The sequence below is a fragment of the Oryctolagus cuniculus genome, chromosome 15 (genome assembly GCF_051225735.1).
Source record: "Oryctolagus cuniculus isolate XC-2025 breed Fujian yellow rabbit chromosome 15, ASM5122573v1, whole genome shotgun sequence".
NCBI lineage: Eukaryota > Metazoa > Chordata > Mammalia > Lagomorpha > Leporidae > Oryctolagus > Oryctolagus cuniculus.
The window spans coordinates 68,551,787-68,579,454 of NC_142881.1; the positions used below are offsets into that span (position 1 = coordinate 68,551,787).

Here is a 27,668-nt window from a genome sequence, read left to right on the forward strand (position 1 = left end):
AGATAACTGACTTGGAAAACAGCTATCCATTAAAGAGATGGGTCTCTTTGTCTTTTTGTCCTGCTTTCTATTACTGATGTTTTCAACTACACAGAGAAGTTGGTAAGAAAATCTGAAAAGGGGGCCGCCACTGTGGTGTAGAAGGCTAAGCCGCTGCCTGCAATGCTAGCATTACATATGGGCTATATGGGCACTGGTTCAAGTCCTGGCTACTCCTCTTCCAACCCAGCTCACTGCAAATGCCCCTGGGAAAACAGCAGAAGACGGCCCAAGTGCTTGGACCCCGGCACCCACGTGGGAGACCCAGAAGAAGCTCCTGGCTTCAGCCTGGTCCAGCCCTAGCCATTGTGGCCATTTGGGGAATGAACCAGCGAATGAAAGATCTTCTCTCTCTGTATCTCTGTCTTTGAAAAAAAAAAAAATCTTAAAGAAAAGAATGAAAGAAAAGAAAAAGAACATCTAACGAATGCCCACAAACCCCCATCTGGATCCAGTAGTGTTTTACCAAGGTCTTATGGTCCATATCTCTGTCAACAGCACCCAACACTGGAAAGTTACAACTGACGCATTTCACAGGGCCCTGGCTTTAGCAAGTACTTCCCCCAAACAAGGCCACGCGCCTCCAGCACCTTCAAGCCACCCACTACAGAACCTAGGAAAATACCCTGCTCAGCCTCACGTGGACCCAACCGTCCCAGCGTGGCCTGGATAACTGTCTAAGCCAGGACCCAGGCTTGTGCACACCCTGCACTCTGCAAACCAGGGCTCTCTCTTCCAGGATCCTGACGACACAGGAAGCAGCTGGGGTACGTGGGGCGTCTGCCTTTGTCTGGGCTCCCCACGGAGGAAGCGGAGAGAGCGCGGGGCCCGTACCTTCAGCAGGGAGAGGGTCAAGGAGTCCTGGCAGCTACGCAGCAGAGATTCACATTCGTTCAGAGACTTGTTGTCCAGTGCAATGCCATTGATCTAGGGCCAAACAGAGAGCTGGTCAGGCCCGCCGGTGGGTGGCAGAGTGGGGGTGTGGCCCAGCACAGGCCCACGTCAGACAGCTTGGCTCTCTAAGGCGCCCAACTCAGGAGCGAGGCTGAGCAGTCCAGGTAAGGAAAGTCCGAGGCAACTGGAACACAAACCCTCAACATCATGAGACGCAAAGGAGCCTGCCCAGGGGTCCGTGGAGCCCCTTGGCCTCGCCACTTCCCGCCCCGTGACACTAGGCCAGGGCTCAGAGCCTCCTGGCCTGCCTCGGCAGGTGAGATGGGAGAGAACCGCACAGAGTGGCCAGGAGACCAAGACCAGGACTGTGGCTGTGAGAGGCCCTCGGAGAGGCCGAGTGCCTAGTGCACTGTCACTGCTCGCCGGGGACTCCACGCCCCTCACGCACGGGGCCAGGGATTCTTGCCCAGTGCAGACTCCCCTCACAGACCCGGCGGCCTGGTCCCAATCTGCCGCTGCTCCAGCCCCTTCTAGAAAATGCGCAGTATTTGCATGTAAGCCACAGATGTTCCCCTTCCACCTTCAACCACCTCGCAGCGACAGTGTAAGAGCTGGGAGGTGTACACGCCACACAAGAGGAGAACAGAAACAAACGTCTGTACGTGTTCAGTACAGACGCAGGGGGCTGGAACCTGGGACGTGGAACTTGTGGGTGCAGAGGGCCAGCCGTGCCGCTGGGGAGAGGTTACCGGAGGTACGTCCACCCTGCGGACCACTACTCAGCGCTGAATGGAACACACTGCTGGCAGCCCCCTGCGCAGGTACACAGGCACGATGCCGAGCGGAAAGCTCCACTCGTGAAAGGTCGCAGATGACAGGATTTCCTTTACACAACGTTCTTACGACAAGATCGAGGAGATGCTGGAAGCCTTGGTTGCCAGGGCTGATGAACGGTGGGGGCTGGGAGGTGCTGCTGTCAAAGGTGGCAGCAGAGAGAGCTTTGTGGTGATGGCAAGTGCGACTCTGGCTGTGGTTACACGGGACAGCAGGGGGTACAGTCTCCAGGAACCACGCACACACGCTGTACCGATGCCAGCCGTGGCTCGCGCATTCTAGTTACACATGATGCAACCAACAGGGGAAGCCAGATGAAGCAGACACGGAATTCCCCGGAACGAATTGTTTCCAAGAATTAAAAAAAGCATCCAGAGTGATTCTCTTACAGTGATGGATTTTGTTTTCCTTACAATTTTTCCACATTTAAAAACTTCTCAGGGCCAGCACTGTGGCAAAGTAGGTTAATCCTCTGTCTCTGGCGCTGGCATCCCATATTGGTGCCGGTTCTAATCCAGGTTGCTCCACTTCTGATCCAGCTACCTTCTAAGGCGTCTGGGAAAGCAGTAGAAGATGGTCCAGGTCCTTGGGCCTCTGCACCTGCCTGGGAGACCTGGAAGAAGCTCCTGGCTCCCGGCTTTGGATCGGCCCAGCTCCAGTCATTGCAGCCATTTGGGGAGTGAATCTCTCTCTCTCTCTCTCCTTCTTCTCACTGTCTATAACTCTACCTCTCAAATTAGAAAATGAAACGAAACAAAACACACAAAAAAAACTTCTCATAAGGGTGGATGTTAGGCCTAGTGGGTCAGATGCCACTTGGGACGCCTGCAGAATGCCTAACCTCTATTCCCTACCCCTGCTAATGCAGACCAGGGACGGATCAACAGTTAGGCTGCTGCCATTGGGACTGTGTGCCCAGCTCACGGCACAGGCCTGCCTTAACCCTGGCTGCTGTGGGCACTCAGGGAGTGAACCAGTGATGGGCGCTCTCTCTCTTTTTCCCCTCTGTATGTCTCTCTGTCTCTTAAACAAATTAAAAAAAAATCACAGATAATGTCAATTTATACAAGATTTCAAAAAATTCATGGGAAAAAATGGAAATCAATAGAAATATTTTGGTGCTCAAAAGTTTGAAATCCATGCAGTTGCTTTACAACACACGCTTTCCACGAATTTTCTGCAGACTTTCATACACCCAAGGACAGAGAAACACACAAAAACCACTCGCAGAGGGTGTGAGTCTTAGCTCCTTCCTAGGCTTGTTCTACATTCCCTGATTTCCTACAGTAAATAGAACTATACTGGTAATAAAAAGAAATCAGTGTTAGATGTTTGCATGATGCCATGTTCAACCACCAGGTGAGCAGAAAAACACGCACGGCTTCCGTCCAGCGCACCCGCCCAGCACACCCTGAGGACCCCAGCTCCGCGCGGAACTCACCGCGACGATCCTGTCGCCCACGGCGAGGGATCCCTCTCTGGCAGCTGGGCTGCCGGGCAGCACAGCAGCCGCGTACACGCCACTCTCCAGGCTGATGCCGCTGTCTGCAACCACAGGAGGTCACCACACAGCCCCCGGCCTGGCCGCCCACCCCCTCCTTGGAGGTCAGCGGCCCCCTCTCCCCGCAGGACACTTCCAACCCGGTGAGTCAGAGGCAACCAAGACCCAGGACCCGATATGCCCTCCTTCCAGGAAAGTGCATGGGGCTATATTTAAGCAGCACCAGCACCGCATCTCTGGGGCCCAGGTGCACTAAAATCACCCGGGGCAGGGCCCCAGTCACCTCCGGTGCCGAGCAGCCCCTACCTTTCTGCCCCCCGAGGCTGATGTGCAGCGGCGTGACCACCTTCCCACCCAGCGACTTCCTGCGCCGCACCACCATGTTGATAGCGCCCTCCCCGTTGAGGAGAGCCTTCATGGCCTGCTTCTTGTCCTTGTTGATGAGATCCACGTCGTTGATTCTCAGCAGCCAGTCGTTGACCCTGAGGAGGCGCACGGCCAGGTCAGCGCCCCACACGGGCCTCGGTTGGGGGGGGGCAGAGTGCTCCCCACGCTGGCCACTCCCGTTCCAGAGCCTCGTGCCCATGCACAAGTGGTTAAAGCTTGCAGACGCTGGGGCTGGACAGCCTGGACTCACACCCCGGCTCCACCACTCACTGGCCATGTGCCCCAGCCCCGCTGAACCTCAGCACCCCCACCTGTCAAATGCGGGCGACAGCCACAGGCCTGCGAAAACAGGTTTATGCAAAGTGCGCCTCTCACGTCAGTACCGAGCAGCGACGTTGAGGGAGCCCGAGTCACTGCACTACCCTCACTGCTTCAGGGCACGCGTGGGCAAGGCACAAGTATCGCCTGGCCCCTTCCCACCAGAGGAGACAAGGAGAGCGCCTGCCCTCCAGGGAGAAATGAGTGGTGGACAACTGAGCCCCCCGGTGCTGGAAGACACTTGCTTCATTGCTGCCACAGGCTGCAGAGCCCCAGCCCGGGCCTCCTCGACGCTTGCTCACCTTAGGCGGCCGTCGGCAATGCTTCCTTTGTCCACTTTAGTGACAAATATGCCGCAGTCCCCGGGGAAGCAAGGCTCGTTCACGCCTTCTGCCATGTCAAACCCCAGCGCCTTCAAGTCGACATCCTCCTGTCAACACACGTCATAAAGCAGGGACGAGAAACCCCCTGCTCGTATCGTAGCCCCTCGCACCGCTCCCATGGTGGAAACCCGTGAGCAGCTGCCACCTGGCCTCCGACCCCTTCAGCATCTCCCCCCGGCACTCTGCTCCTCCCCCAGCCTTCCAAGTGCTGCACCAGCCTCTTCCTAGGACAGGATGCAGGTGCACCCCGGAAGGAGGACTCAAACCTCCAAACTGGCAGCCGAGACCTGGGGGCGCCTTGTGAGACAATCATCCTCTCCCCTCTCCCATCCTAAGCCTTCAAAACTGGGGGGGCAGGGAGAAAAGCCACCAAAGACGGCTCACCGTCTCCCTCTCAAACTCCACAACTTCCGTCTCCCACTCCATGGAGTCGGTGTCAATGGCAGAGTCGTGGGAGCTGTGGGCCATCAGCTGCCGGAACCGGGCCTCCTTTTCCAGCTGGGATTCCATCTGCTCCCTGTGAACAGAGGCCCCTGGGCAGGCGGTGCCTCCTACCAGGTCACAGCTCTGAACCAAGGTGGGCCCCGCACTAAAGCCCAACGTGCCTCCTTCCCCATCGTCCTCGACGCCGGGCGTCCAGCAAGCCTGGACGAGCGGTCACAGCTTCTGGGGTTCCAGGGGGTTTCATATGGTTTTTTAAAAAGAGACAGAAATCCTGCCCCAATTCATCTAGAGGTTTAATGCAGTCAAACCAGAACACCAGGAGGAATTTTTGCAGACACAGACAGGACTATCTCAAAACCTACACAGAAAGGAGTCAGAATAGCTCAAACCATTTACAATGAAGAACATAGTGGGAGGGGCCAGCGCTGGGGCGCAGCAGGTTAAGCTACCTACCACCTGTGCTGCTGGCTTCCCGTGTGGAGCTCTGGTTCAAGTGTCAGCTCCCTGCTGTCGCACATGGGAAAGCAATGGAAGATGGCCCAAGTACCTAGGGCCCTACCCTCCATGTGGGAGACCCAGGTAGAGTTCCTAGCTCCTGGCTTTGGCCTGGCCCAGCCCTGATCATTGAGGCCAATTGGAGAGTGAACCAGCAGGTGGAAGATCTCTTTCTTTCTCTCTCTCTCTCCCTCTCTCTCTCTACAACACTCTATCTTCCAAGTAAATAAATAAATTTTAAAAAACAAGAAGAAGAAAGGAGGAGGAATCTATTTGATTTTAAGACTTATTATATCAACTGTAGTTAACGTCTGAGGTGTATTCCAAAAGGTTGTAGAAAATGATTATTGTGAAAAACCTGTGCAAGGATTTCCATCTTTTGCACCAAAATAAACTTATCTGTTAATTCCACTTTTCCACACAAGGTCACCTCAGACGATCAGGGAGCTAGACCTTTATAAAGACCAACATAGCAGGATAAAGACTCCCTCGGCAGCAGGAAGGGCTGCAACCCACGAGGCAGCCCCAGTCCACACCCAGGGCCCAAGGTCAGTCTCACCCTGACCCCTCACCGCGTGTAAACGCCTTACCCAAACCACACCCTGGATTACACGTGGCATGTAAAACACTCCGAACCCTTTAGAAGGAGGAGAGAATCCTTGAGCTCCAGGGCTAGGCTCTAAGACATGCTCATCCATTAAAACGACTGAAAAAGAGCAAAGCAGACTTCAACAGAACTCCCAAGTTTGAGCTCTGAGAAAGATTCAAGGAGGAGGGTGGGGAAAAGACGAGACACCTGGTGAAACCCCGGTGACTGGCATGTGTCCTTTTCCCCTAACCCAGCTCTCCTGCTCATCCCTGCTGCCCACGGGGCCCCCGGCACGCACGGCCTGCTTTCTTCCTGCTCCACTGGACAGGCGCCCAGGCTCACAGCCCCGGCCAGGTGGGCTCTCGCTGGCTCCAGGATGCTTCGCAGCCCCCTTCCTGGGAGTCCGTTCCCAGCCTGCACAGCCTGAAGCACTAAGCAGGGCGCTCACTGCACTGCGGCTTCTATAGGCTCCGAGCCACCTGTGCAGCGGCGGGGACTCCCTCGCCTTCAGCCCACCACCTGGCAGAGAGGCGGTGCTAGTGCCAACAGGCACGTGGACACAGGAAAGGGACACTTCTCAGGAGTCAGGAGTCAGGCGTCAGACCTCCTCCCAGGTTCGTCCTGGAAAGGGACCCATCCCTTCCTTGATTCCAGCCCCTGCTGGGGCCCAGGTGGGGGCCTGTGCAGTCTGTCACTTTGCCTGTTAAGGCCTGAAACAGCCCAGAGCATGCCAGAGGGTCTGGGCTTGTACTTAATCAATGCAGCCGTGCATCTTGTTAGGCGACACGGGGCGGGCAGGAGGTGAAGCTGCCAGGCCCTCCTGAAAGACATCACTGCAGCACGCAGGGCGCACACACACACACACACACACACCCATACCCACACACACACACACACCACACACACACACGCCCACACCCACACACCTACCCACACACCCACACCACACCCACACACCCACACACACCTACCCACACACACCCCCACCCCCACACACTCCCACACACCCACACACACCTATCCACACACACACCCACCCCCCCCACACACGCCCACCCCCACACCCACACACCTACCTACACACACCCACACCACACCCACACACCCACCCCCACACACCCACCCACACCCACACACCTACCCACACACACCCACACCACACCCACACACATACACACACACCACACACACACAGGGCCTGCCCACCACCCCCCCACACAGACAGACACACACACACACACACACAGGGCCTGCCCACTGCCCCCCCCACACAGACAGACAGACAGACACACACACACAGGGCCTGCCCACCCCCCCGCACACACACACAGACAGACACACACACACACACAGGGCCTGCCTACCGCCCCCCACCAGACACACACACACAGGGCCTGCCCACTGCCCCCCCCACACAGACAGACAGACAGACACACACACACAGGGCCTGCCCACCCCCCCGCACACACACACAGACAGACACACACACACACACAGGGCCTGCCTACCGCCCCCCACCAGACACACACACACAGGGCCTGCCCACCACTCCCCCCCAGACACATACACACACACACATAAAGGGCCTGCCCACAACCCCCCCCGACACACACACACACACACACACACACAGGGCCTGCCCACCACTCCCCACAGACACACACACACACACACACACACGGCCTGCCCACCGCTCCCCCCAGCCCCCCCACCAGGGCCTGCCCACCGCTCCCCCCAGCCACACACACACACACACACACACACACACAGGGCCTGCCCACTGCCCCCCCCACTGCTCCCCCCAGGGCCTGCCCACCGCTCCCCCCAGCCACACACACACACACACACACACACACACAGGGCCTGCCCACTGCTCCCCCCCACTGCTTCCCCCAGCCACACACACACACACACACACAGGGTCTGCCCACTGCTTCCCCCAGCCACACACACACACACACCTACCCCCCCGTACACGGCCTGCCCACCGCTCCCCCCAGCCACACACACACACACACATATACACACAGGGCCTGCCCACTGCTCCCCCCAGCCACACACACGGCCTGCCCAGCGCTCCCCCCCAGACACACACACACATACACACACACACAGGGCCTGCCCAGCACTCCCCCCAGACACACACACACACACACACATACACATGGGGCCTGCCCAGTGCTCCCCCCAGACACACACACACACAGGGCCTGCCCAGCTCTCCCCCCAGCCACACACACACACACACACACACACAGCCAGCTCAGGAAGCGTCACATGGACGGGGCCACTGCTTTCCCCTCCCAAGTCCAGCTCAGCACCACGGTGGTGGATACCAGGCTCAGCCACTTCTTAGTGTGAGACCCCAGTCTCTGGGGGCCACGGGAGTTTAAATGAGAGGAGGCTGCCTGACACTCCGAGCAGCGGGGGAAGGGACAGACGGGCAGGTGTGCACACCCAGGAGTCCCGGGCTCACGCCCCTCACCCACCTCCCCAGCCCACCTACTTGAGCTCCTGGAGCTCCCGGCTGACGTCATTCTTCTGCTTGCGGGTGTCGTCCAGGCTGCGCAGGGCCTCGGCCAACTCGCTCACCGCCCGGTCCCGCTCCCGCCTCAGGTTATCACACAGCGTCCTGGTGGGGGGCAGGCGGCAGGGTCACCTCGAGGGCTGCAGGTCAGCCGTGGATGACCTGGCAGCCCCCTCTCCCGAACACCTGCAAGCACCTGCCTACTCTCCAGAGGCACAGGAGTGCACGGGGGCCAGGGGATGAGACCACCCAGGCCGGCCCCCATCATGGGACAGAGGACCAGGGGTGCCAGACACACGCCCACAGACACCAGGCAACACACGTCAGATCGCAAGGTCCAGTGCCTGTCCAGGTCCATCCCCAGCATGCCTGGGGCTAAGGACCACCCTCTGCAAAGACTCGCCACTGCAGTGGAGCCCCCGGCCTTCCGAGCAGGCCCTCGAGCCCCAGCCCACTCCACAGCTCTGCCATCTCCTACACGCAGGGCCCCCTGGGGCAGGACTCCGTCCTCACGCACTTCTGCAGCCCTGGGCTCCAGGCAGGTGCTAAGTGCAAGTTTGGCAGGGCTCTGCGCAACTGGGACCCCAGATCGCCTCAGCTGCCAGAGAGGAGGTAGAGACGAATGACCTGACAGCAGGAGCCTGTGCCCTATGCCCCCTCCAGAACTGGCTGTGCCCAGAGGGCTGGACCCCACCGCTCCCAGCCCCAGTCCTGTTCCCACCTCAATCAGAGCCCAGGTTGGGACTGTACCATGGAGAAACCTACACAACAGGTAGGAGCAGGGACAGAGGGAGCTCCAGGGGCCTGGGCACAGAGCTGCTGGGCCTCCGCCACCCCCAGGGACACCGAACGGCCACAGGGTCTCTCAGAAACCCCTCCATGACCAGCTGCTTGCCACCAGCACCAGGGGTCCCGCCGGTTCTACCCGGGCCCAGGATCACGTCCACACTCCTTGGCTTAGCTTTGGAGGCCCTCAGCACCTGTCCTCAGGAACTGTGTCAGTTCCCCTCCTCGTGACTCCCCAAGCACATGACCGGCCCAGCCAGGCCCACACCCCAGCCCTGAGCACACGCTTGTGTATGTCTGTCCACACTGCCTGAAGGCCCCTACAGGCCTCACACGCTCCCAAGCCTCTCCCCAGGTCTCCTGTCTGAGGGATCTGGCATCTGGCTCACAGCAGGTGCCTAGCGAACATGCTGAAAGAATACATTCCTGATGCGCTGCTCAAAGAGAAAAGAACGGCCTGCACCAGCTCGCGGGGGTCTTGGTGCGCTCAGGATGTGCAGGGTGACACAGCGCGAGGCAAACCCTAAGGCTAAGAGGCGAGGCGAGGACACCGTCTGGAGGAGAGAGGAACCCGCTGCCTCCCACCCGCCTGGACACGGAGCACACCATTCTGACCCTCCCAGCAGACCCCAGTGAGTCCCAGGGAGACGCCGGCCCACGCCGGCCCTGTACCGGATGCTGTCCCGCTCGGCCACGATCTTGTCGCGCTCCTGGAAGGCCCAGTCCCGCCGGCACTTGGCCACATCCGCCTCCTGGAGGGCTTCCTTCAGCTCCTGGCACAGAGCCTTGCACTGTTTTCGAAGGATCTCGACCTCCTTGTTGGCTCTCCCAGCGTCCATTGTCACCGTGTCTTTGATCTGATGGGGCAAGGGGGAGGCAAGAGCGGCAGGTTACTGAGCCTTCTGGGCCAGAAGCACCTGCCAGTCAGGGCAGGGGTGGGGCTCCTGCACCATGCACGGTCACAGCCATGGCCACAGCCCCACGCAGTGCCTGACCCCTCCTGAGCCAGGGCCACAGCCCTGGGCAGAACGTACGGACCGCTGTGTCCGGCTCCACCCGCCTCCCACCTGGTTTACCTGGTACAGAGCCCACTGCACTGTCCAAAGAGGCCCCATGACAACACGCAGGGATGTCAGGAAGGGCCAGACATGCTCAGAATGACTCCCACCCTCCGCGTCCACAACGCCACACCTTATGACGGGCATTCCAAGTTCCAGGAGCGCGTGCACCTTGCTGCCGGGAAGCACCGCGGCTCTCTCGCGCCTGCGTCTCGATGCTTCCCTCAGAAGCACTGGCACAGGAAGCCCTCTCTCCGCCTCTGCCCCACTCCCTTAGAAACCACGGGAAAGCAATGGCCACAGGGCTGCTCCCACGAGAGACCCCACTCCAGCGCCTGGGCTTTGCGAGTGAGCGAGCCAGGATCACTGGACGCCCCCACCCCAGAGCAGCTCAGGCCGTGCACTCCTGGCCCCAGAGGAGTCCAGGCGGCTCCACCTCCACCTCCCCTTCCCCCGTCACTGCTGGTCTCCAAAATGCATTCACGCCTGAGCCTGCTCCTTTTGAAGGACATAGAAGCAGTCGGAGCTGGTGAGAGGGCAGAGCAGGGACCCACGAGGACGCAGACGGGGACGGGGATGTGGGCGTGCGCCCCCTGGTGCTGCACCTCCACACCAGGAACCTTCCCCTCCCCTCCCCCACCCCGTGTCAGACCTTCCTTATTCTGCAGAAGCAACCCCAGCCTTTCCTTCTGCCTGCCCAGGGTTGGGACCTGGTACTTGGGAAGAGATGAGCCGGCTTTCAGGAGACACCTGCCCTGCCCTGCCCAGGCTGAGACCCTGTCCCTACACCCACAGGTTCCAGGGGGAGGGTGGGCAGAGCGTGTTGCCTGTGCTCCCTGAGGAGGGGGCACCTGTCAGGCCACAGCCCCTGCCCGCAAAGTGCCTGCGGTGCCCCCTGCCTCCCTACCGTGGGCTCTCCCCAGGGCCATGCAGCCCAGCTACTCTACCGCGTGCGGGGGCAGCGGGAAGGCAGGGGCATGGAGGCTGCTGCCCGCCAGGGCCCAGAGCTGGCCCTTTGCTGGCACACAGCTCAGCGAGCAGGGCCTGTCTGGGAAGCGAGTTAGGACCTGGGAGTTGGGCCTCCTCTGGTCCATGGGAGGGGTCTTGTGCATGGAGCGGGAGCGACTGGAGAAGGAGCTGGGGTTTGGGGCTCTGGCTGCTGCCGGGATGGGGCGGGGGCTTCCCTCTCCTGCCTGCTGACTGGGAACAGCGCCCGCAAGAGAGTCCTGCCTCAGCTGATGGGACGCAGCCAGCACCCCTGTGGAGGCCAGGCGCCGGCTCTGGCTGAAGGACACAGCAGGTGCCGGGAGCAAGGAGCGGGCCACCGGGACGCCCGGCCTCGGCAGGGACCCTGCTGCTCTGCTCGTGAGGCCTAGGGGCTCACACTCCTCTGTGCGCACCACACTGCCACCGAGAGCCTTCGCGGTGACTTCCAAACTCCACAGAGCCTGTGGAGTAGGCCGCTGTCCTGCCTCGGGCTCGCCTGTCAGGTGGCCGACGCTCCGTGCCTGGACATGGCCTGGCTGGCGTCTCCTTCATTCCTCCCCTTGTCTGAGCTGACACAGACATCCTCCCCCTACAAGATGTAGGCTCAGACACCAGGACACGGAACTGAGCGACGGGTCTTCTGGGCCGACGACAGGGCCAGGAGCTCCTGGTATCGGGTCTTCTCCGAGGTGGCAGCACAGCACCTGTGCCTCTGCACACAGCTCGGAGCCTTCGTGGGAACCCGCACCACGCAGCCCATTTCACCCAGCCCTGGCGGGCCAGCTGGATGCAGACGGGCGCCACCGTGAGCTCAGCAACACAGACTCGAGCTCCCCCTCATCTGCCGCGCTGGCCTCGTGGGCACCGCAGGCAGACAGCGTTCCTGCCGATAACTACCCTGAGAGTCATGCTGTTCTCAGCTCCGTTGTGTGGAAGAGGAAGCTGAGACGCAGACGGGGAGAGGCGAGTGGTCACACAACCGAGGTGGGCTCTGTATCACGCACAGGCCTGCGTCCCTCGCATGCCCGACGGCCCCCAGCACTGGCTGGCTGGCAGCAGGACGGCCTTGGTCGCCCCAGGCCTCATCGCCGGCATCCAGTGCACACCCTTCCTGCAACATGCCTGACCTCCAACAACAAGTTCTCCGCTTCCCAGAGACCACGTTTAAAACCCGCCTTCTAAGGAGACCAGAACAGAAAACTATTTTGAGAGGGAAATGACCCGGCCTAAAACGCTAACGCTATTCACGATCAAGGCTAGAAGCACTCATCAGAGCCACAACACCCGGCCCCCCACAAGGAACGGACTCTTCGCGGCAGTCCCAGCCCCGGCAGGCACCCCTGCACCCGGGGAGGACAAGCATCCATGAAGATGTGGAAGTGGTCTCACAGGGGGGACGCGCGGATCCCAGAAGGTGGCTGGCGAGGTGAGCTGGACGGCTCAACGTGGACCCTGCCCCACACTGTAACCCCTAGCCCGGAGGCACGGAGCTTTATGACGAGGGCCCTGTTTAAAGAGCTGACGGTCAGATGCACGTGGCCAGCAGGGAAAGCCCCCGAGAAACAGGTCTCTGGTTTGGGGAACTTGGCCTTGGGCTCATGTGCCGACTTCCAGCACAAGCCTGACCCGCCCACCATCACATAACCATGGCCTTGGGCACGAGAGTGTCTGTGTGCACCACCAACACTGGCTGCAAGCCCCAGACGTCCAGGACTGGGGCCGCACCTGCACCTACCTCTGGGCGTCCTGCAGCCCACACCAAAGCTGGACTCTAACAAGAGCCCAGGCGTCCCCTGGGCGCGGCCGATCACCCGGCCGGCATGGAGCTTCAGGGCTAACCCGAGCAGCTCTTCTCTCGAACCCGCTTACCTGCCGCAGCGCCTCCACCTCCTCACTGGCCGCCTTCTTCTCGGACGTGCTGCTCTTGAGCTTGGACTCGGCCAGCTCCACCTCGGTCTGCAGCTTGTCCAGCTCGGAGATGACCTGGTCGCGCTCGCTCATGATGAGCTTGTACTCGCTGTACACGGCGTCGCGCTCCTCCTTGTACTTCTCCGACTCCTTGGCCGTCTTCACCTGTGTGGTCCGCAGCTCCGTCAGCTCCGACTGCAGCAGCTCCATCTCCCACTGCAGGTCCTTGTTCTGGGCCGTGGCCTTGTTCAGCTCGTGGTGGATGGCCTCGAACCTGCAGAGGAAGGCAGCCGGGACGTGGCCGGGGCAGAGACCTGCCTGCTGCGCTGGCCACCGGGCCACTCCACGACCTCCCGCCAGCTCCACTCTGCTGGACGGCAGCCAGGCGTGGCACCTCGGATGAGGTCACTCACTGCAGCCCAGTGAGGGAACAGCCCGGGGTCCTAGTGCCCTGGGCCTGGGCTTTCTCTCAGCCTATTATGAACACCAGAAGCGGAACTGAGGACGGCACGCCCTCTGCTTTACTGGAAATATCAGCACGTTTAATAATACTCAGAACGAAACAATGCCAAAACCATGGCCAGCAGAGACCAGCACGGGCTTAAGGGTCACTCAGTCTGACCAGACACGGACGGTGCAGCCTTGGGACGCAGGCAATTGGCCCAAGGTCATGAGGTTGGCTCCAGAGCACAGCTCCACCCTGCCAGGCCAGGAGGCACCTTGCACACAGGCAGGCGGCAAAGGCAAGCCTGGGTCCCACAGCAGAGGAACGCCAAACCAGCAGGGGGCACCGCTTGAGAAACAAAACGGGTCCCCGATGACCCACGCTTAGGAAGCTGTGCATCCTGGCCTCCTGCCGCAGGGCGGCACACAGGGCCTCGGGGACAGCTCTGGGAAGGCCCGCAGCAGGGCACCTGTCTGGATTCAGCCCAGCAGTCCCTGGACCTGCTGACACCAGGGGGCATCTCTCCTGGCGAACCTGCAAACTCCCGGGGACAGGTGCTGACGCAACACTGCGGGCGGTGGGAGTCCCGGCTCTCAGAGGACACTCCTTAACAGCAAACGGAACTTGAGGGGCGGTGTTCGGCACAGCACTCAATCCCCCGCTCGCCATGTCCCCGTGCCATATCAAAACGTCTTGGGTTTAAGTCCTGGCTCCACTCCTGATTCCAGCTCCCTGCTGACACACACCCCGGCAAGCAGCTGGCTGCAAATGCGTGGGTCCCTGCCCTCCATGGGAGACCCAGACTGCACTCCTCCTTCCTGGCTTCTGCCCGGCCCCGCCCTGGCTGTCACAGGCACTTGGGAAGTGAACCAGCAGATGGGTGCTTGCTCTCTTCCATTCAGATAAATTAAATAAATAAAATGATTAAAAAAAAAAAAACAAATAAACGTCCAGCAGGGCGGCCAGGGCTGACTTCCCTCCTGGCAGGGCAGGCACTCTCACGGGTGACCTCAAGCCCCCAGTGCCCGCCACCCTGTCCCCGCCCGGCTCCTACCTCCTCAGGGAGAGGGCGCACTGGTGCTGCAGCTGGATGGCCGTGTCCCTCTGCTGCGTCAGCATCTCCGTCTGCTTGAGCAGGCGCTGGTTCTCCTCGCCGAGCTGCTCCAGGCGGCTCAGGTCCGAGTTGTGCATGGCGACCTTCTCGCTGTACCTCTTCCGCAGGGCGTCGTAGTCCTTCTTGACCACCTCCAGCTTGTCCATGGCCGTGTCGTACAGCTTGTTGAGAATCTCTGAGGACCCGTTGTGCTTCAACACCTGGGGGCCAAAGAGTCAAGCTGGCCAAGGGCAGGCTAGGGGGCGGGCTTGTGGGCCGCAGAGGACAGCTGCGAGGGAGGCCACAGCCCGGGGAGGCCTCACCAAGGTGACTCCCGAGTCGGGACGCGTGAAGGGTGGTGGTAAGAGCACACCGGGCTGTGGGGAGAGCAAGTGCAAAGGCCCTGAGGCAGGGACCACCAGGCATGTTCTGGGGGCAGAGAGAAGGTCGGGGCAGGATAGCTGGAGCCCAGGGCACAGCTCCAACGCACATGGTGAAGACTGTGTCCGAGTGAGACGGGACACCGCGAGAGATGGTTCTACCCTGAACTACAGGCACTGAAGTTCACTCGAGGTGCAGCTCTGGAGCGAAAAAAAACAGCAGCGAGCCGAGCCTGCTGACTCCTGCCAAGCCCCGCAGGCGAGCCGAGCCCTGGCGTGAGTCACTCCGTCTCTGCGGGCTTCAGTCTCCCTATTCCCCAAATGACAGCACAGAACCGGAAAGGCCTGCTTGGCCCTGCCGCAGTCACCCCGGGCCCTGGGCTATCAGGTCACGGCAGCACAGGGAGCCAGAACTCGAGATGATGGAATACTCCCTGTGGCGGCAGGGCCGGCCCTCGGTGACACAATCAGGACAAACAGCAGACGACGACTTAGTTCCAAATCAGACCTCCAGGGACCAGGATGCCAACTCGCTGCCCGAGACCTACGCTTCGGCTCCCAGGCTGAGACAGGAAGCCCCCTCGGCCATCAGCCCACCCCAGCCCAGCCTCGATCTCGCCCCCTTTTTCTTTCTTCTTTGTTTTAATTCAGAACTCTGTTTTGCAAAGGAAATGTTACAAGGAAACCAAAATACAAGACTCATCTGAAGACCCAGTGCGCAGGCCTAACATCGCCACTGCTTCATTAAAACACTTCCCTGTTGCAGGACAGAAGTGCACGCCAACAAAGTCACAGAGCCACTGACCCGAGCCCCATGCTGGCATCGCACATCTTTCTTCACAACAAGGAAACATCCGGGAAGGCACCGTGAACACGGTAACAACACCCACTGCTCAGCTGCAATCTCGCTACTGCACCTCCCCAAGTGTCGTCAAGGAAACCAAACACGACAGGTGTTGCTCAAGCTTCCCCTGCAGGTTAACCAGGCCCCGAGCCTGCTGCGGCCATCGCCGTCTCCACACACAGCCGTGCACCACCACGCGTGCACACACACGACTGATAGCCAGCCTGCACACCTGGGGTGCCTCTTCTTACTCCACGCTGCCTCTCAAACTTCTCGTTGCTGTATTTATTTACTGGAGAGGCAGGGAGGTAGAGAGATGGAGAGCTCCCATCCACAGCTCACTCCTCAAATGCCCGCAACAGCCATGGCTGGGGAGAGGCGGAAGCCAGGAGCCGTGAACGCAACCCAGGTCTCCCAGGTGGGTAACACCTGAGCCAACAGCGCTGCCTCCCGGTGCCTCCATTCGCAGGAAGCGGGACTGGAAGCAGAGCTGCGGCTCGAACCAGGAACTCTGACTGGGGAGGGGGGGGGTGAAGTAACCAGAGTGACTGTCCCTCCACATTGCTTTTTTTTTTTTTTTTTTTTTTGACAGGCAGAGTGGACAGTGAGAAAGGTCTTCCTTTGCCGTTGGTTCACCCTCTAATGGCCACCGCGGCCAGCACACTGCGCTGATCCGATGGCAGGAGCCAGGTACTTACCCTGGTCTCCCATGGGGTGCAGGGCCCAAGCACCTGGGCCATCCTCCACTGCACTCCCTGGCCACAGCAGAGAGCTGGCCTGGAAGAGGGGCAACCGGGACAGAATCCAGCATCCCGACTGGGACTAGAACCCAGAGTGCTGGCGCCGCAGGCGGAGGATTAGCCTAGTGAGCTGCGGCACCGGCCTCCACATTGCTTTTCAGACGCATCACGGAGGCAGGCAGTGTCTTGCAATCCGATGGCACCACACGTGCTCCTGTTTCTGATCCAGGACACTCACACGCCTCTGTGTTGGCCACCACACGTAACACGGCCACGACCTGGCTGCACCTGTCTCCTCTCCCTGTGTGCCCAGGGCACACAGGCTTATCACTCTTGCTGTGTGATACCAGAATGCGGTCCCAAGTGGCCACAGCCCCGCCAGCTCACACACCATCAGCAGGACGCTCGGCACAGCCGCCACCTCTCACCAAGGTGTCCCGCGGGCAGCTGCTGCTTCTCTTTGCGGTAAAATACAGGAACACAACCCTTCCCGCCCGTGTTAAATAAGCGCATTCACCTGAGCGAAACGCACGTCCAGAAACCTTGCAAAAGCAACGCGCCACAGCCGCCAAGCTGCTGCCACCCCTGACGGCCGCCTGCCTGCTCTGTGTCCTGTGACTCTGACCCGCAGACGCCTCACGCAGGAAGAATCCACTCAGCGTAACGTCATCTAAGTGCACCACGCTGCAGCACGGGTCCGCATCGCCTTCGTTCTTTAAAAAAGATTTATGTATCTATTTATCTGAAAGGCAGATCTTTCACCCGCCGGCTCACTCCCTAAACGGCCGTAACACCAGGCCTGGGCCAGGCTGGAACCGGGAGCCAGGAGCCGCACTCGGGTCTTCCAGAGAGAGGCAGGGGCACGAGAACGGGGGCCGGCTGCCGCTGCCTCCCGGCACAGGGCACTCCGATATGGGATGCCAGCGTTGCAAGCAGGGCTTCACCCACTGTGCCACGCCGCCAGCACCCAGAATTCCCCTCCTTTTACAACTGAGTAATGTTCTCTCGTACCTATGTATCACATGTTGGTCATCAATCATTTGCAATGGACACGTGGGACTGGCAATCTCAGGGACAAAAAAAAAAAATTTTGCATCACTGTTTTCTCGTCACTTATACTTCCGATCACTAAGAAGACGACGCAACCACCCGTGTGTCTACAGATGACACAGACTTCCCTCCACTCAGCGCCTGCTCCTAGGCCTTCACTTTCTCCACTCCCCCCAGCCTCCTCCCTGTGCCCCCACCCCCATCCCTTTCTTCCCGTTTTCCATTTCCCGGGGCTGTGGCTCTCACACTGGCCTGCTGCACCTTTTGTTACACTACGGTTTCACTGCTTCCTCCCGGTTGTGCTCTGGTTGTTTTATTTATGGAATTCTTTCCTTCCTACCTTGCGATAGTAAATACACTCTTCTATTGTTTTTTGGGGGAAAAAAAGCACAAAAGCTCCACTTTCCCCATTTAGTCTTTTAAACTCTAGAGATGCACTTCCGGGCGCGGTGTGAGGAGCAGGCACGGCGAGATTCTCTGGAAGTCACCTGTCCGAGGAGCGCCGGGCAGCGCCGACAGCAGGAAGACACCACGGACGTCACGTGGCCCAGTGCCCGCCACCGAGAAGTGAGGAGGCTCCCCCGGACCACACGGGCGACCACATCGGCAGGGGGTCCAGAGGTCCAGATGGGACCAGCCCGGCTGGTGGGCAGCACCTCCAGGCTCCATGGAGAATGTCTTCATTCATCCACGTCCCGGGTCGGACGGCTCGGCCCCCAGCTCCAGCTAATGCACACCCTGGGAGGTGGCAGGGGCTCAGGCCTGCCACCCATGCAGAAGACTTGTGTTCAGGGCTCCCATCTCTGCCCAGGTACAGTCCTGGCCACTGCAGGCATCTAGGCCGGGAATCAGCACATGGGAGATCTTTGACTCGTGTGTGCGTGCACGCACGTCTGCCTCACAAACGAACTGGAAAAACTGTAATCGCTTCAAATGTTTGACAGCCCCTAAGGAGTGGGGGAGAACCCCACTGGCTCCACTTGAAGCCGCCCTACAGCCCGACCAAGGCACTGCAGCCATCACCCGCATCTCCACAAGGGGGCAGTGCTGGGCAGACCAGACAGATGTGCTCCCAGGGCGGTCCTGCCTTCCAGCCTCACTAACCAGCCTTGAAGGTGGCCTAGAAATGATACAAACACCCAATGCAGAGCCCTGGCCTGGCAGAGAGCACCTTACAGGAGAGCCTGGAATCTGCCCAGAGGACAACCGTCCCCCAGTGCTCCAGTGCCCCAGCCTCCAGGAGCTCACAGGCCCAACAATCCAGGGGCAATCCGGGGCCCAGGATGAGCCCCAAGTTCCTGGGGAGAAGGGGCTAGCTAGGGAGAGACCCAGGGCAGACCCAGGAATCCCTTCCGATGTTCAACCCGGCTGTGACACACATGGCGGGATGCAGGGGTCAGAGAGGGCAGGGCCGGGCCCTGCACTGCTCCGGCCAGCATCCCCGTGGGGGAGGTCCACCTCCCCACAGGCTGGGGAGTCACGGGGAATCACCCGATCCGCAGAGAGGCGCCCAGGCCCCCGCACTGCTCCACTGTCTCTACTGGAGGCGGGGCGGGAGGCTCAGGGTCCTGCTGCTCCCGCTAGTCACCGGCCTCTGAGATCCGAGGGACCGAGGCACGGTCACCCGCAGAGCATTCGAGTAACAATGCGCAGATCAGTCGTCACTGGATCATGCCCGTTCCGCAGCCAGCGCCACGTGCACATGAGCACGCATGCATCACCCACACGCACGCACACGCACACGCACACTCACAGCTCCAGCCAGCTAGGCTGACAGAAGACAGGGAACACCTGGGGTATCTGGGAGGAGAGAGTGGAGTCCAAGAGGAAGAACGTGTATTTCAAGGACGGGGGAGAGGACAGGAGGAGGAAAGACTCGTGGGACTCCGGCAGTATCTCAAACAAACCGGCAGCCCGACGGAAATCACACCTTGCGCTGGTCCCAGCAACTGTATCTCCAAGGAAAGAACTTAAAAATGTATGCACAGGGGCTGGCGCTGTGGCGCTGTGGCACACAGGTTAAGCCTCCACGTGCAGTGCCAGCATCCCACACGGGTGCCGGTTCGAGTCCCGGCTGCTCCACTTCCAATCCAGCTCCCTGCTAGTGCACCTGGGAAGGCAGCAGAGGGTAGCTTAAGTGCTTGAGACCTTGACTGAGTTGCTGGCTCCTGGCTTTGGCCTGGTCCAGCGCTGGCCATTGTGTCCATCTGGGGAGTGAACCAGCTCTGTTACGTTTTGAAGAAATGTACAGGAGAGCATAAGGTCACACTTGTGTGCACTGAAAGCCTGTGGGGGAGGTGGGGGTGAGGGCTGACCGCCACGTCGCTCACTCACACCTACGGAACCGACAGAGGCGCTGACACAGTGCTGGGTGAAACACGCCTGCACGCGTGTGCGTGTGTGTGCTCCCGCGTGCAACCAGGACGCATCCCAGGAGTCAGCCATTGCTGGGGGAGGGGCTGGGGGACTTCCTCACTGCAGTTTCCTTTCTTGACTGAAGAATATGCATTTTAGGAAAGTGGGGGAAATGAAGCGAAAACACCTTCCACTCTGCCTCCCCCCTCCCAGCACCCCTGCTGCAGCCCACAGAACCCCAGAGGGAGCCATCTGACGGACAAGGGGTGTGGACACCCCAGGCTGGGCCCCCACCCCCAAACACCCGGGACCCAGCACCTGCCTGCTCCTCTCCAGCGGGAGGGGGGCCAAGGCCTGGGCCTGTGGTGCCCCCACCCCCACCCCCACCCCTTCCCCAGGGCTGCCTCATTTCCTCAGAGATCAACCATGCAGAGGGCCGGGGAGCCCATAAATCCCCAAGCAAACACGCAAGCCACACAGAACCACTCACCCTGCAAGGGCCTCTTCAAGTTTACAAGGCGTGGGAGGAACCAGGCAACAAAACCTGCCTCGTCCAGCAAGATTGACCTTTGCCCTCGGGCCGGGAGGGAGCGGGCCTGTGGCCTCCGCACTGCCCGAGGGGTCCACAAGGCACCTGCCCCAGACTCCAGGAAGGTGAGAGGAGCAGGTGGCCGAGGGGCGCTGGCCCAGCTCAACGGACCTGGGGAGCTACCCAGGGTTAGTCACCAAGGACCACACGGCAGAAGGGGAGCAGAGGATGGGCGGAGGCAAAGGGACTCCCCAGGGCGTTTGTATGGGGAAGTGGGGGTGGCAAGACCCCGAGACGTAGGAGAGTGGGGGCACAGAAGCCTCGGCTCAGGAGCGCGGGGCGGAGGCTACAGTCTCTTTGCCTCCATGTTATTTTTTTTTTTTTAAGATTTATTTTATTTTATTTATTTGACAGAGTTACAGACAGTGAGAGGGAGAGACAGAGAGAAAGGTCTTCCCTCCGCTGGTTCACCGCCCAAATGGCCACTACGGCTATTGCGCTGCGCCGATCCGAAGCCAGGAGCCAGGTGCCTCCTCCTGGTCTCCCATGAGGGTGCAGGGCCCAAGCACTTGGGCCATCCTCCACTGCACTCCCAGGCCACAGCAGAGAGCTGGACTGGAAGAGGAACAACTAGGACCAGAACCCGGGGCCCATATGGGATACCGGTGCCATAGGTGGAGGACCAGCCAAGTGAGCCACGGAGCCGGCCCCATGCCTCCATGTTATTTACACAGCACACCACTCACCCCTTTCGGTGCGGCGTTCTGGGGGACTCGCAAGGGTCTGAGTCCACACGCCGGTGCAGCCACCACTGCCGTCTAATTCCAGGACATTCCTGTCACCCCATCAGCTTCACGGTGGCCATCCTCCCATCCCTGAGCCCGAGACACCCACACACTGCTGTCACCGTGGTCACTCGAGGTCACGAGTCACAAGAGGGGGACTCTGGGAGTTACCCGCACGGTGGCGCACGCCCAGTCTTCACTCCCTTCCGGCTGAGCGAGAACGCACGGGGCCATGGACGTTCAGGCTGCACATGTCGCGCCTCCGCTCTCTGTGAGGACGCGCATTTCCGACGCGCCCGGGTGGGCGTCTGTGACTGGAGGGGCCAGGTCACCTGGCAACTGGTGTAACGTCCTGCACAACTCCGGGGCAGTTTTCACAGCGGCCATGCCGTTTTCTATCCCTCCTGGCAGTGGACGAGGGGCCCAGTGTCCCCGCGCCCCTGACGACGCAGGCCTGACGGGACTGGGCGGCACCCACAGCAGTTCACCGAGTGACTCCCACCCAGATGACCTCTCAGCCTCCACAGCAACCACGAGGGGCTGTGGGACCTCCCACGGACTAAGACCGGGCCACAGACACACCTACAACTACCAACCTCTCAAAGCAGAGCCAGCTTCAAAGTGAAGCCCGAGGCAAAGGTTAACTCAGCCACCTGGAGCAAGGTGACAGGTGCAGGCGGACACAGGGAGCCGCCCCGCCCAGCGCAGACGAGGGGTGCAAGCTCTTGGCCGGCTGGGGTGGTCCTGCCCCCACAGGCAACCCCGGGGCTCCCTGAGCCACCAGAGCAGCTCCTCCTCGCTTGCCTCACACACGCATTCCTCCAAAGCGGTTCCCACTAGAGAGCTCGAAAGCCTACAGCCTTAAGATCCATTCGCTCCAGGGATCACCGCCAACAGGCAGGAGGAATCGGCGCTCAGCAGAGCTGGGGTGGCTCTTCCGCCTGGCGTCTGTCTCGGGTCACCCTCAACGCGAAGCTGCGAGGGCGCCCTGTCCCCTGCCCCCGCTCTGGGGCTGTTAAAGGCAGGGGACAGCGAGGTGGGGGGTGCGCCTCCCGGGTGCTGCAGCCAGCCCGCACTCCCCTCCCTTCCGGCAACTTCTCCCAGCACCAAGACTGGGGCAAGGCCTATGGGTAAAATCCCAGCCCTGTGCCTGAAGCAAACCAACACCCCCAGTCAGAGGGGTCGGCACCGCGACGCAGTGGGTTAGGCCACAGCCTGGGACACGGGCGGCCCATACGGGAACATCAGCTGCAGTCCTCGCTGCTCCGCTTCCGATCCAGCAGTGGAAGACGCGGGAAAGCAGTGGAAGACGGCCCAAGTGCTTGGACCCCCGCACCCTCAGGGGAGACCTGGATGGAGTTCCAGGCTCCTGGCTTTAGCCTGGCCTGGCCTGGCCAAGCTAAGCCCTGGTTGTTGGGGCCATTTGGGGAGTGAACCAGCAGATAAACTATTTCTCTCTCTGGCTCTCTCTCTCTCTGACACTCTGCCTTTTAAATAAGTCCTTAAAAAAAACAAAGAAAGATTTCCGATAGCTCAAAAACACATGCATCTCGAGGTCCCCAGGCCTACCGTGAGTGAGTATCAGAGAAAGAAATCACATGAAGGCAGCAAGCTTTCCAACAGAACACGGTTTCTAACGGGAAAAGACTGAAAGTACCCGGGTCAGTCAACAGAGGCCGGGCTAAACCGATCCTGTGCTCCTGTGTAACTTAATACCCACGGCGGCTGAAAACGATGAAGCAGAGTTTGTACAAAAACAGAAAGATGCACATTATATGTTAAGCAAAAAAAAAAAAAAAAAAAAAAAAACCCAAAAAACAAAACAAAACAAAACACCAATGTTAGCAACCAAAGGTGTTGTATGATTCCACTCTGTGCTGCAAGGGGCTCGGGCACGCACTCGACTGTTCCCTGCCGCTCGCCTCTCTACAGGGAGGCTGATGTCCATTTTACAAATTTCTGTATTGTGAAACCATTTTCTTATTTCTTACAAGATATATATTAATTTTGCAATTAAAAAATAATCCAAAAAATGAGAAGGCTCCCTCATTGTGAACAACTTACCCTTAAAGCCGTCAGGAGAGGCAGAGCCAGGCAAGCGCTCACCGGGGTGGGGGGGTGGGCAGGGCCTGCAGAGGGGAGGGGACTGCAGGGAGGACCAGAAGGGCATCCTACAGGAGGCGTGGACCAAGTGAGGAAACAGATTAAGAATAAAAGGACCAGGTTTCCCTGTGGAAAAGCAGCTACAAAAACGAAAAGGGAGACACTGGAATGCACCTGGGGTCCTGAAAGTGTCTGAGGGCCAGGCCGGGGTGGCATCTGGCGCAGCAGCCCGGACGCCCCAGGGCCGTCCACCCCCACGGGGACTGCGGGGTGTCAGTCCCAGCCCTGCCCCTGACTCCACTTTCCTCCTACTGTGCCCCCTAGGAGACAGGACTGATGGCTCAGGTAACCTCGTCCCTGCTACCCACGGCAGGGAACCCAGGTTGAGTTCCGAGCTCCCGGCTTCAGCCTGGCCCAGCCCCAGCTGTTGTAGGCAGGGCAATGAGCCAGCCAGTGGGAGCTCTGTCTCTCTCTGCCTTTCAAATAAAACTAATAACGCTTTTATTAAAAATATTGGTTTGTGTGTGTGTGTGTGTGTGTGCGCACTGAGATATTCCTTGTTTCTGTGCACTGCAGGGGCCTGGGAGCAGTGATGCCCCAAGAACTACAGGAACACCCAGCATTCGGGTCTTGTTTCTATTTTTTTTAAAGATTTATTTTATTTATTTGAAAGACAGAGTTACAGAGGGGCAGAGAGAGAGAGAGAGTCAGTCTTCCATCCACTGGTTCACTCCCCAGTAGCCACAACAGCCAGAGCTGAGCCGATCTGAAGTCAGGAGCCAGGAGCTTCTTCTGGGTCTTCCACGCAGTGCAGGGGCCCAAGGACCGGGGCCATCCTCCACGGCTTTCCCAGGCCAAAGCAGAGAGCTGAATCAGAAGAGGAACAGCCGGGACTAGAACCGGTGTCCATATGGGATGCCGGCGCCTCAGGCCAGGGCTTTAACCCACTACACCACAGTGCTGGCCCCCGGTCGTGTTTCTTAAGATGTGGCCCCAGAGGGACCAGTGCTGTGGCGTAGTGGGTTAAGCCTCTGTGTTCGGCGCCAGCATCCCATACGGGTGCCAGTTCGAAACCCAGCTGCTCCTCTTCCGATTCCGCTCTATGCTATGGCCTGGGAAAGCAGTAGAAGATGGCCCAAGTGCTTGGGCCCCTGCACCTGTGTGGGAGACCTGGAAGAAACCCCTGGCTCCTGGCTTCAGATTGGCCCAGTTCCATACATGGCAGCCATTTGGGGAGTGATCCAGCGGATGGAAGACCTCTCTCTGTGTCTCTCCCTCTCTGTCTGCAACTCTGCCTCTCAAATAAATAAATCTTAGACAAACCAGCCCTAGGCTCCACGAGAAGGAGCAAGGGTGCCTCAGAGGAATGGCCAATTTCTGGTGGCAGGGCCGTGCAGGACATCATCTTGTGCCAGAGAACAAGAGGTACTCAAAGAACAGGAAGGATGGGTCAAGCAGACGGAGCGGTCAGCTGCATGCGGTCACAACCTGCTGAATACAACAGGGAGCTACGAGTCCATGGAGAGAGAGGACAGCTACCCAGAGACGCCACCTTAGTCACGGGACCAGCGACAAGCAAATCAAACCATGCCCCAGTCCACAGGAGGCATGGGGTGGAATATGGGACGCTCCCGCCAAGGTGGTGGATGACGTACGGGACCGCTGGCCTGCAGCCTTCAAAGCACCCGGGTGCTGAAGGTCAGCAAAGACCCCGAACGCTCCCATGAAGGTAACGGAAGACATGGGACAGCCAGAGGCAGAGGCGCTTCCTGCAGACCGGGCCTGAGCACTAGATGGTGCCCACGCGCCAACGTCAACTGCCCGGGCTGAGGGCAGCCCTCTGGCCTCCGAGAGAGCCTCCTTGCTGGTAAGAATGCGCTCACACCGCACAGCCAGGGCGGCAATGCACTCCGGTGGGGAGGAGGCGGACTCCTCATCTCCCACTTAGCAACTTTCTAATGCATCTGTAATAGTTCCCCATTTAAGAGTTTTTCAAATGCAAAGAAAACAACAAAGACAGTCTAATTAACAGGTGGGTGTAGGCTGTCCCGGAGGTCTCTCCTGACCCCAAACACCCAGACTTCAGCCGCCAGACCCCTCAGATCCCAGGACAGCCCGGACAGCCTGTCAGCCACGAGGGGGGCCAGCCAGCGTTTGGCCAGCCTGCCACTCATCGTGACAAGAGCTGAACCGAGCAAAGAAACTAACTTGGAGGCAGAGAGCGGCGGCAGCAACGGGCCACGCTCCCCACTGCCACGCCCAGAACCCCAGCAACCGTCCACGCTTCTTTCCGGCGGTCATCGCACACGATTCAAACACCGGAAATACACAGACCCCCAAACCCAGAGCAGGTCAAGCCGCTCGGTCACACCCCACAGGGCAGCCCCCGCAGAGCTCACGTGGAGCTGCGATGTGCGTCACTCTGGTGCACACGTGTCGTCCTCACTGGACGGCAGCTCCCAGGGGAGCAGGTGCTGTCTGTTCACAGGCGTCCCGGCGGTCCCGGCGTCTCACGCGAGGCCAACCTCCTGGGAACGCTCGCTAAGTGACGGGCGGGGAGGCGGGCAGCCCCAGCACCGGCCTACCTGCTGCTGCTGGGCGCGGAGGTCGCCGATCTCCTTCTGGTCCTCCTCGTGCAGCCGCTTCATGTCCTCCCAGGACTGGCGCAGCAGGTTCCGTTCCCGTAGCAGCTGCCCGTTCTCCCGCCGCAGCATGTCCACGTCGTCCTTCAGCTGCGTCTGGTCGCTCAGGAGCCGGCTGTGCAGTGTGCTGAGCACCGCGCACACGCACACACACACACACACACGCAGTGTGAATGCCAGGCAGCCTCCAACACTTCCCCCACCCCCCACCCGGCACTCAGAGCGAGCAGAGACCCACCAACGGCCGAATGCTCAAAGACCTAAGCTGCCTTTTAAACACCTGACAGCAAAACAGGGCACACGGGTCTTCAAAGAAAGGAGCCAAGTCCCACTCTGTACCCTCAAACACATGCAGCACCGTGGGGGGTGGGGCGCCAGGAGACCAAAAGGGAGCTTGACCCATCCGCCTGCCCCCGCCCCCCCCAGCAGGCTGCAGGCTCCAAAGCCCAGCCCTGCACCTGCCTCCCGCCTCCACTGCTCCACTTTCCCGTCTCCGCGGCTTCTGAAGCTGGTGGGACGACGACCAGGACTGGCTGGTAGCCTCAGTTTACAGTTAGGGAAACTGAGGCCCAAGGGCACAAATCCTCTTGTGGAAGAAAGACGGCTTGCCATGGGACCAAGGCGGGACTAGAACCAGCGGCCCTGGCTCAAGCCCAGCCCAGACACGAGGGACAAAGGCAGCCATGGCACGGGTAGGGATCCCCTGGCCGGCGGGCGGCACTCACTGGTAGAAGTCAGTCTCCTTGGCCACCTCCTCGCACCTCTTCAAGGCGTTGGTGTGCTGGTTCTGCAGGCTCTGCAAGTCCGACATGGCCCGCACACACTGGATCTTGAGCCTCTCATAGTCAGGGTTCAGCCTGTGGGAGGGCCTGGCCCAGAGAACACACAGCCCCCATGAACTCAGGCCCCGCGACTCCCCCTGACCAGGAGCCATCTTCTGCAGCACCCCAGTCCAGGAGTTCCCCAGTACTGGTCTCTGCCATGCCGTGACCACCTGGCTGCCTGCTAAACTCGGGTACCCTGGCCTCACCCGGCCAGCAAACTCAGAGCCCCCAGGAGGGAGGGAGCCTGGGTGGCCCGAGCTCCCTGTGTGGGTCTATGGGACTGAAAAGGGGTCATTCTGGTCAGAAGTCCGTGTATGAGGCCTGGGCCTCCCCACAAACCTGTGTGGAGTTTCTCCCCGCCTTGGCACACTGACTCTGCATCCTGGGCACACACTAAAGCACCAATGCCCAGGCCAGTTACGGCAGCATCCCCCGGGGGCGCACCCAGACATCAGGACTTGTCTTAAATTCCCCAGGGGGTTGCAGCGAGCAGCCCAGGTTGAGGATGCTGGCATTGAGCTGTGGTCCTCAGAGTGGGGGGTCCTAGACCTGCGGCACTGGCAGCACCCAGGAGCTCACCAGCCAAGTCCTTTCTCAGGCACAGCCCGAGAGCCCATGAATCAGGTGCTCAGGAGGGAGGCACCAGCTCCGCGGGGGACTGGGGTGGGTGCCGGGGCCAGCAGGAGGAGGGCCACACGGGAAACTGCAGCCCCACTGCAGGCACTCAC

At 60.0% G+C, this 27,668-nt stretch overlaps 1 protein-coding gene across 2 annotated transcripts in view; it reads right to left on the reverse strand.

The window, feature by feature from the left end:
* Positions 1 to 27,668, reverse strand: part of DLG5 (discs large MAGUK scaffold protein 5) — a 106,931-nt gene that overhangs the window by 22,892 nt on the left and 56,371 nt on the right. For both annotated transcript variants that reach the window (XM_051823772.3, XM_089314116.1), the window contains exons 4-14: positions 26,842 to 26,985; positions 26,060 to 26,243; positions 14,650 to 14,909; positions 13,112 to 13,424; positions 9,870 to 10,054; positions 8,391 to 8,516; positions 4,741 to 4,873; positions 4,276 to 4,403; positions 3,575 to 3,750; positions 3,209 to 3,312; positions 874 to 966 (exon numbers count right to left, since the gene is read on the reverse strand). In XM_051823772.3, the coding sequence (XP_051679732.3) occupies positions 874 to 966; positions 3,209 to 3,312; positions 3,575 to 3,750; positions 4,276 to 4,403; positions 4,741 to 4,873; positions 8,391 to 8,516; positions 9,870 to 10,054; positions 13,112 to 13,424; positions 14,650 to 14,909; positions 26,060 to 26,243; positions 26,842 to 26,985 (1,846 nt within the window). The remainder of the gene's footprint in view (positions 1 to 873; positions 967 to 3,208; positions 3,313 to 3,574; positions 3,751 to 4,275; positions 4,404 to 4,740; positions 4,874 to 8,390; positions 8,517 to 9,869; positions 10,055 to 13,111; positions 13,425 to 14,649; positions 14,910 to 26,059; positions 26,244 to 26,841; positions 26,986 to 27,668) is intronic.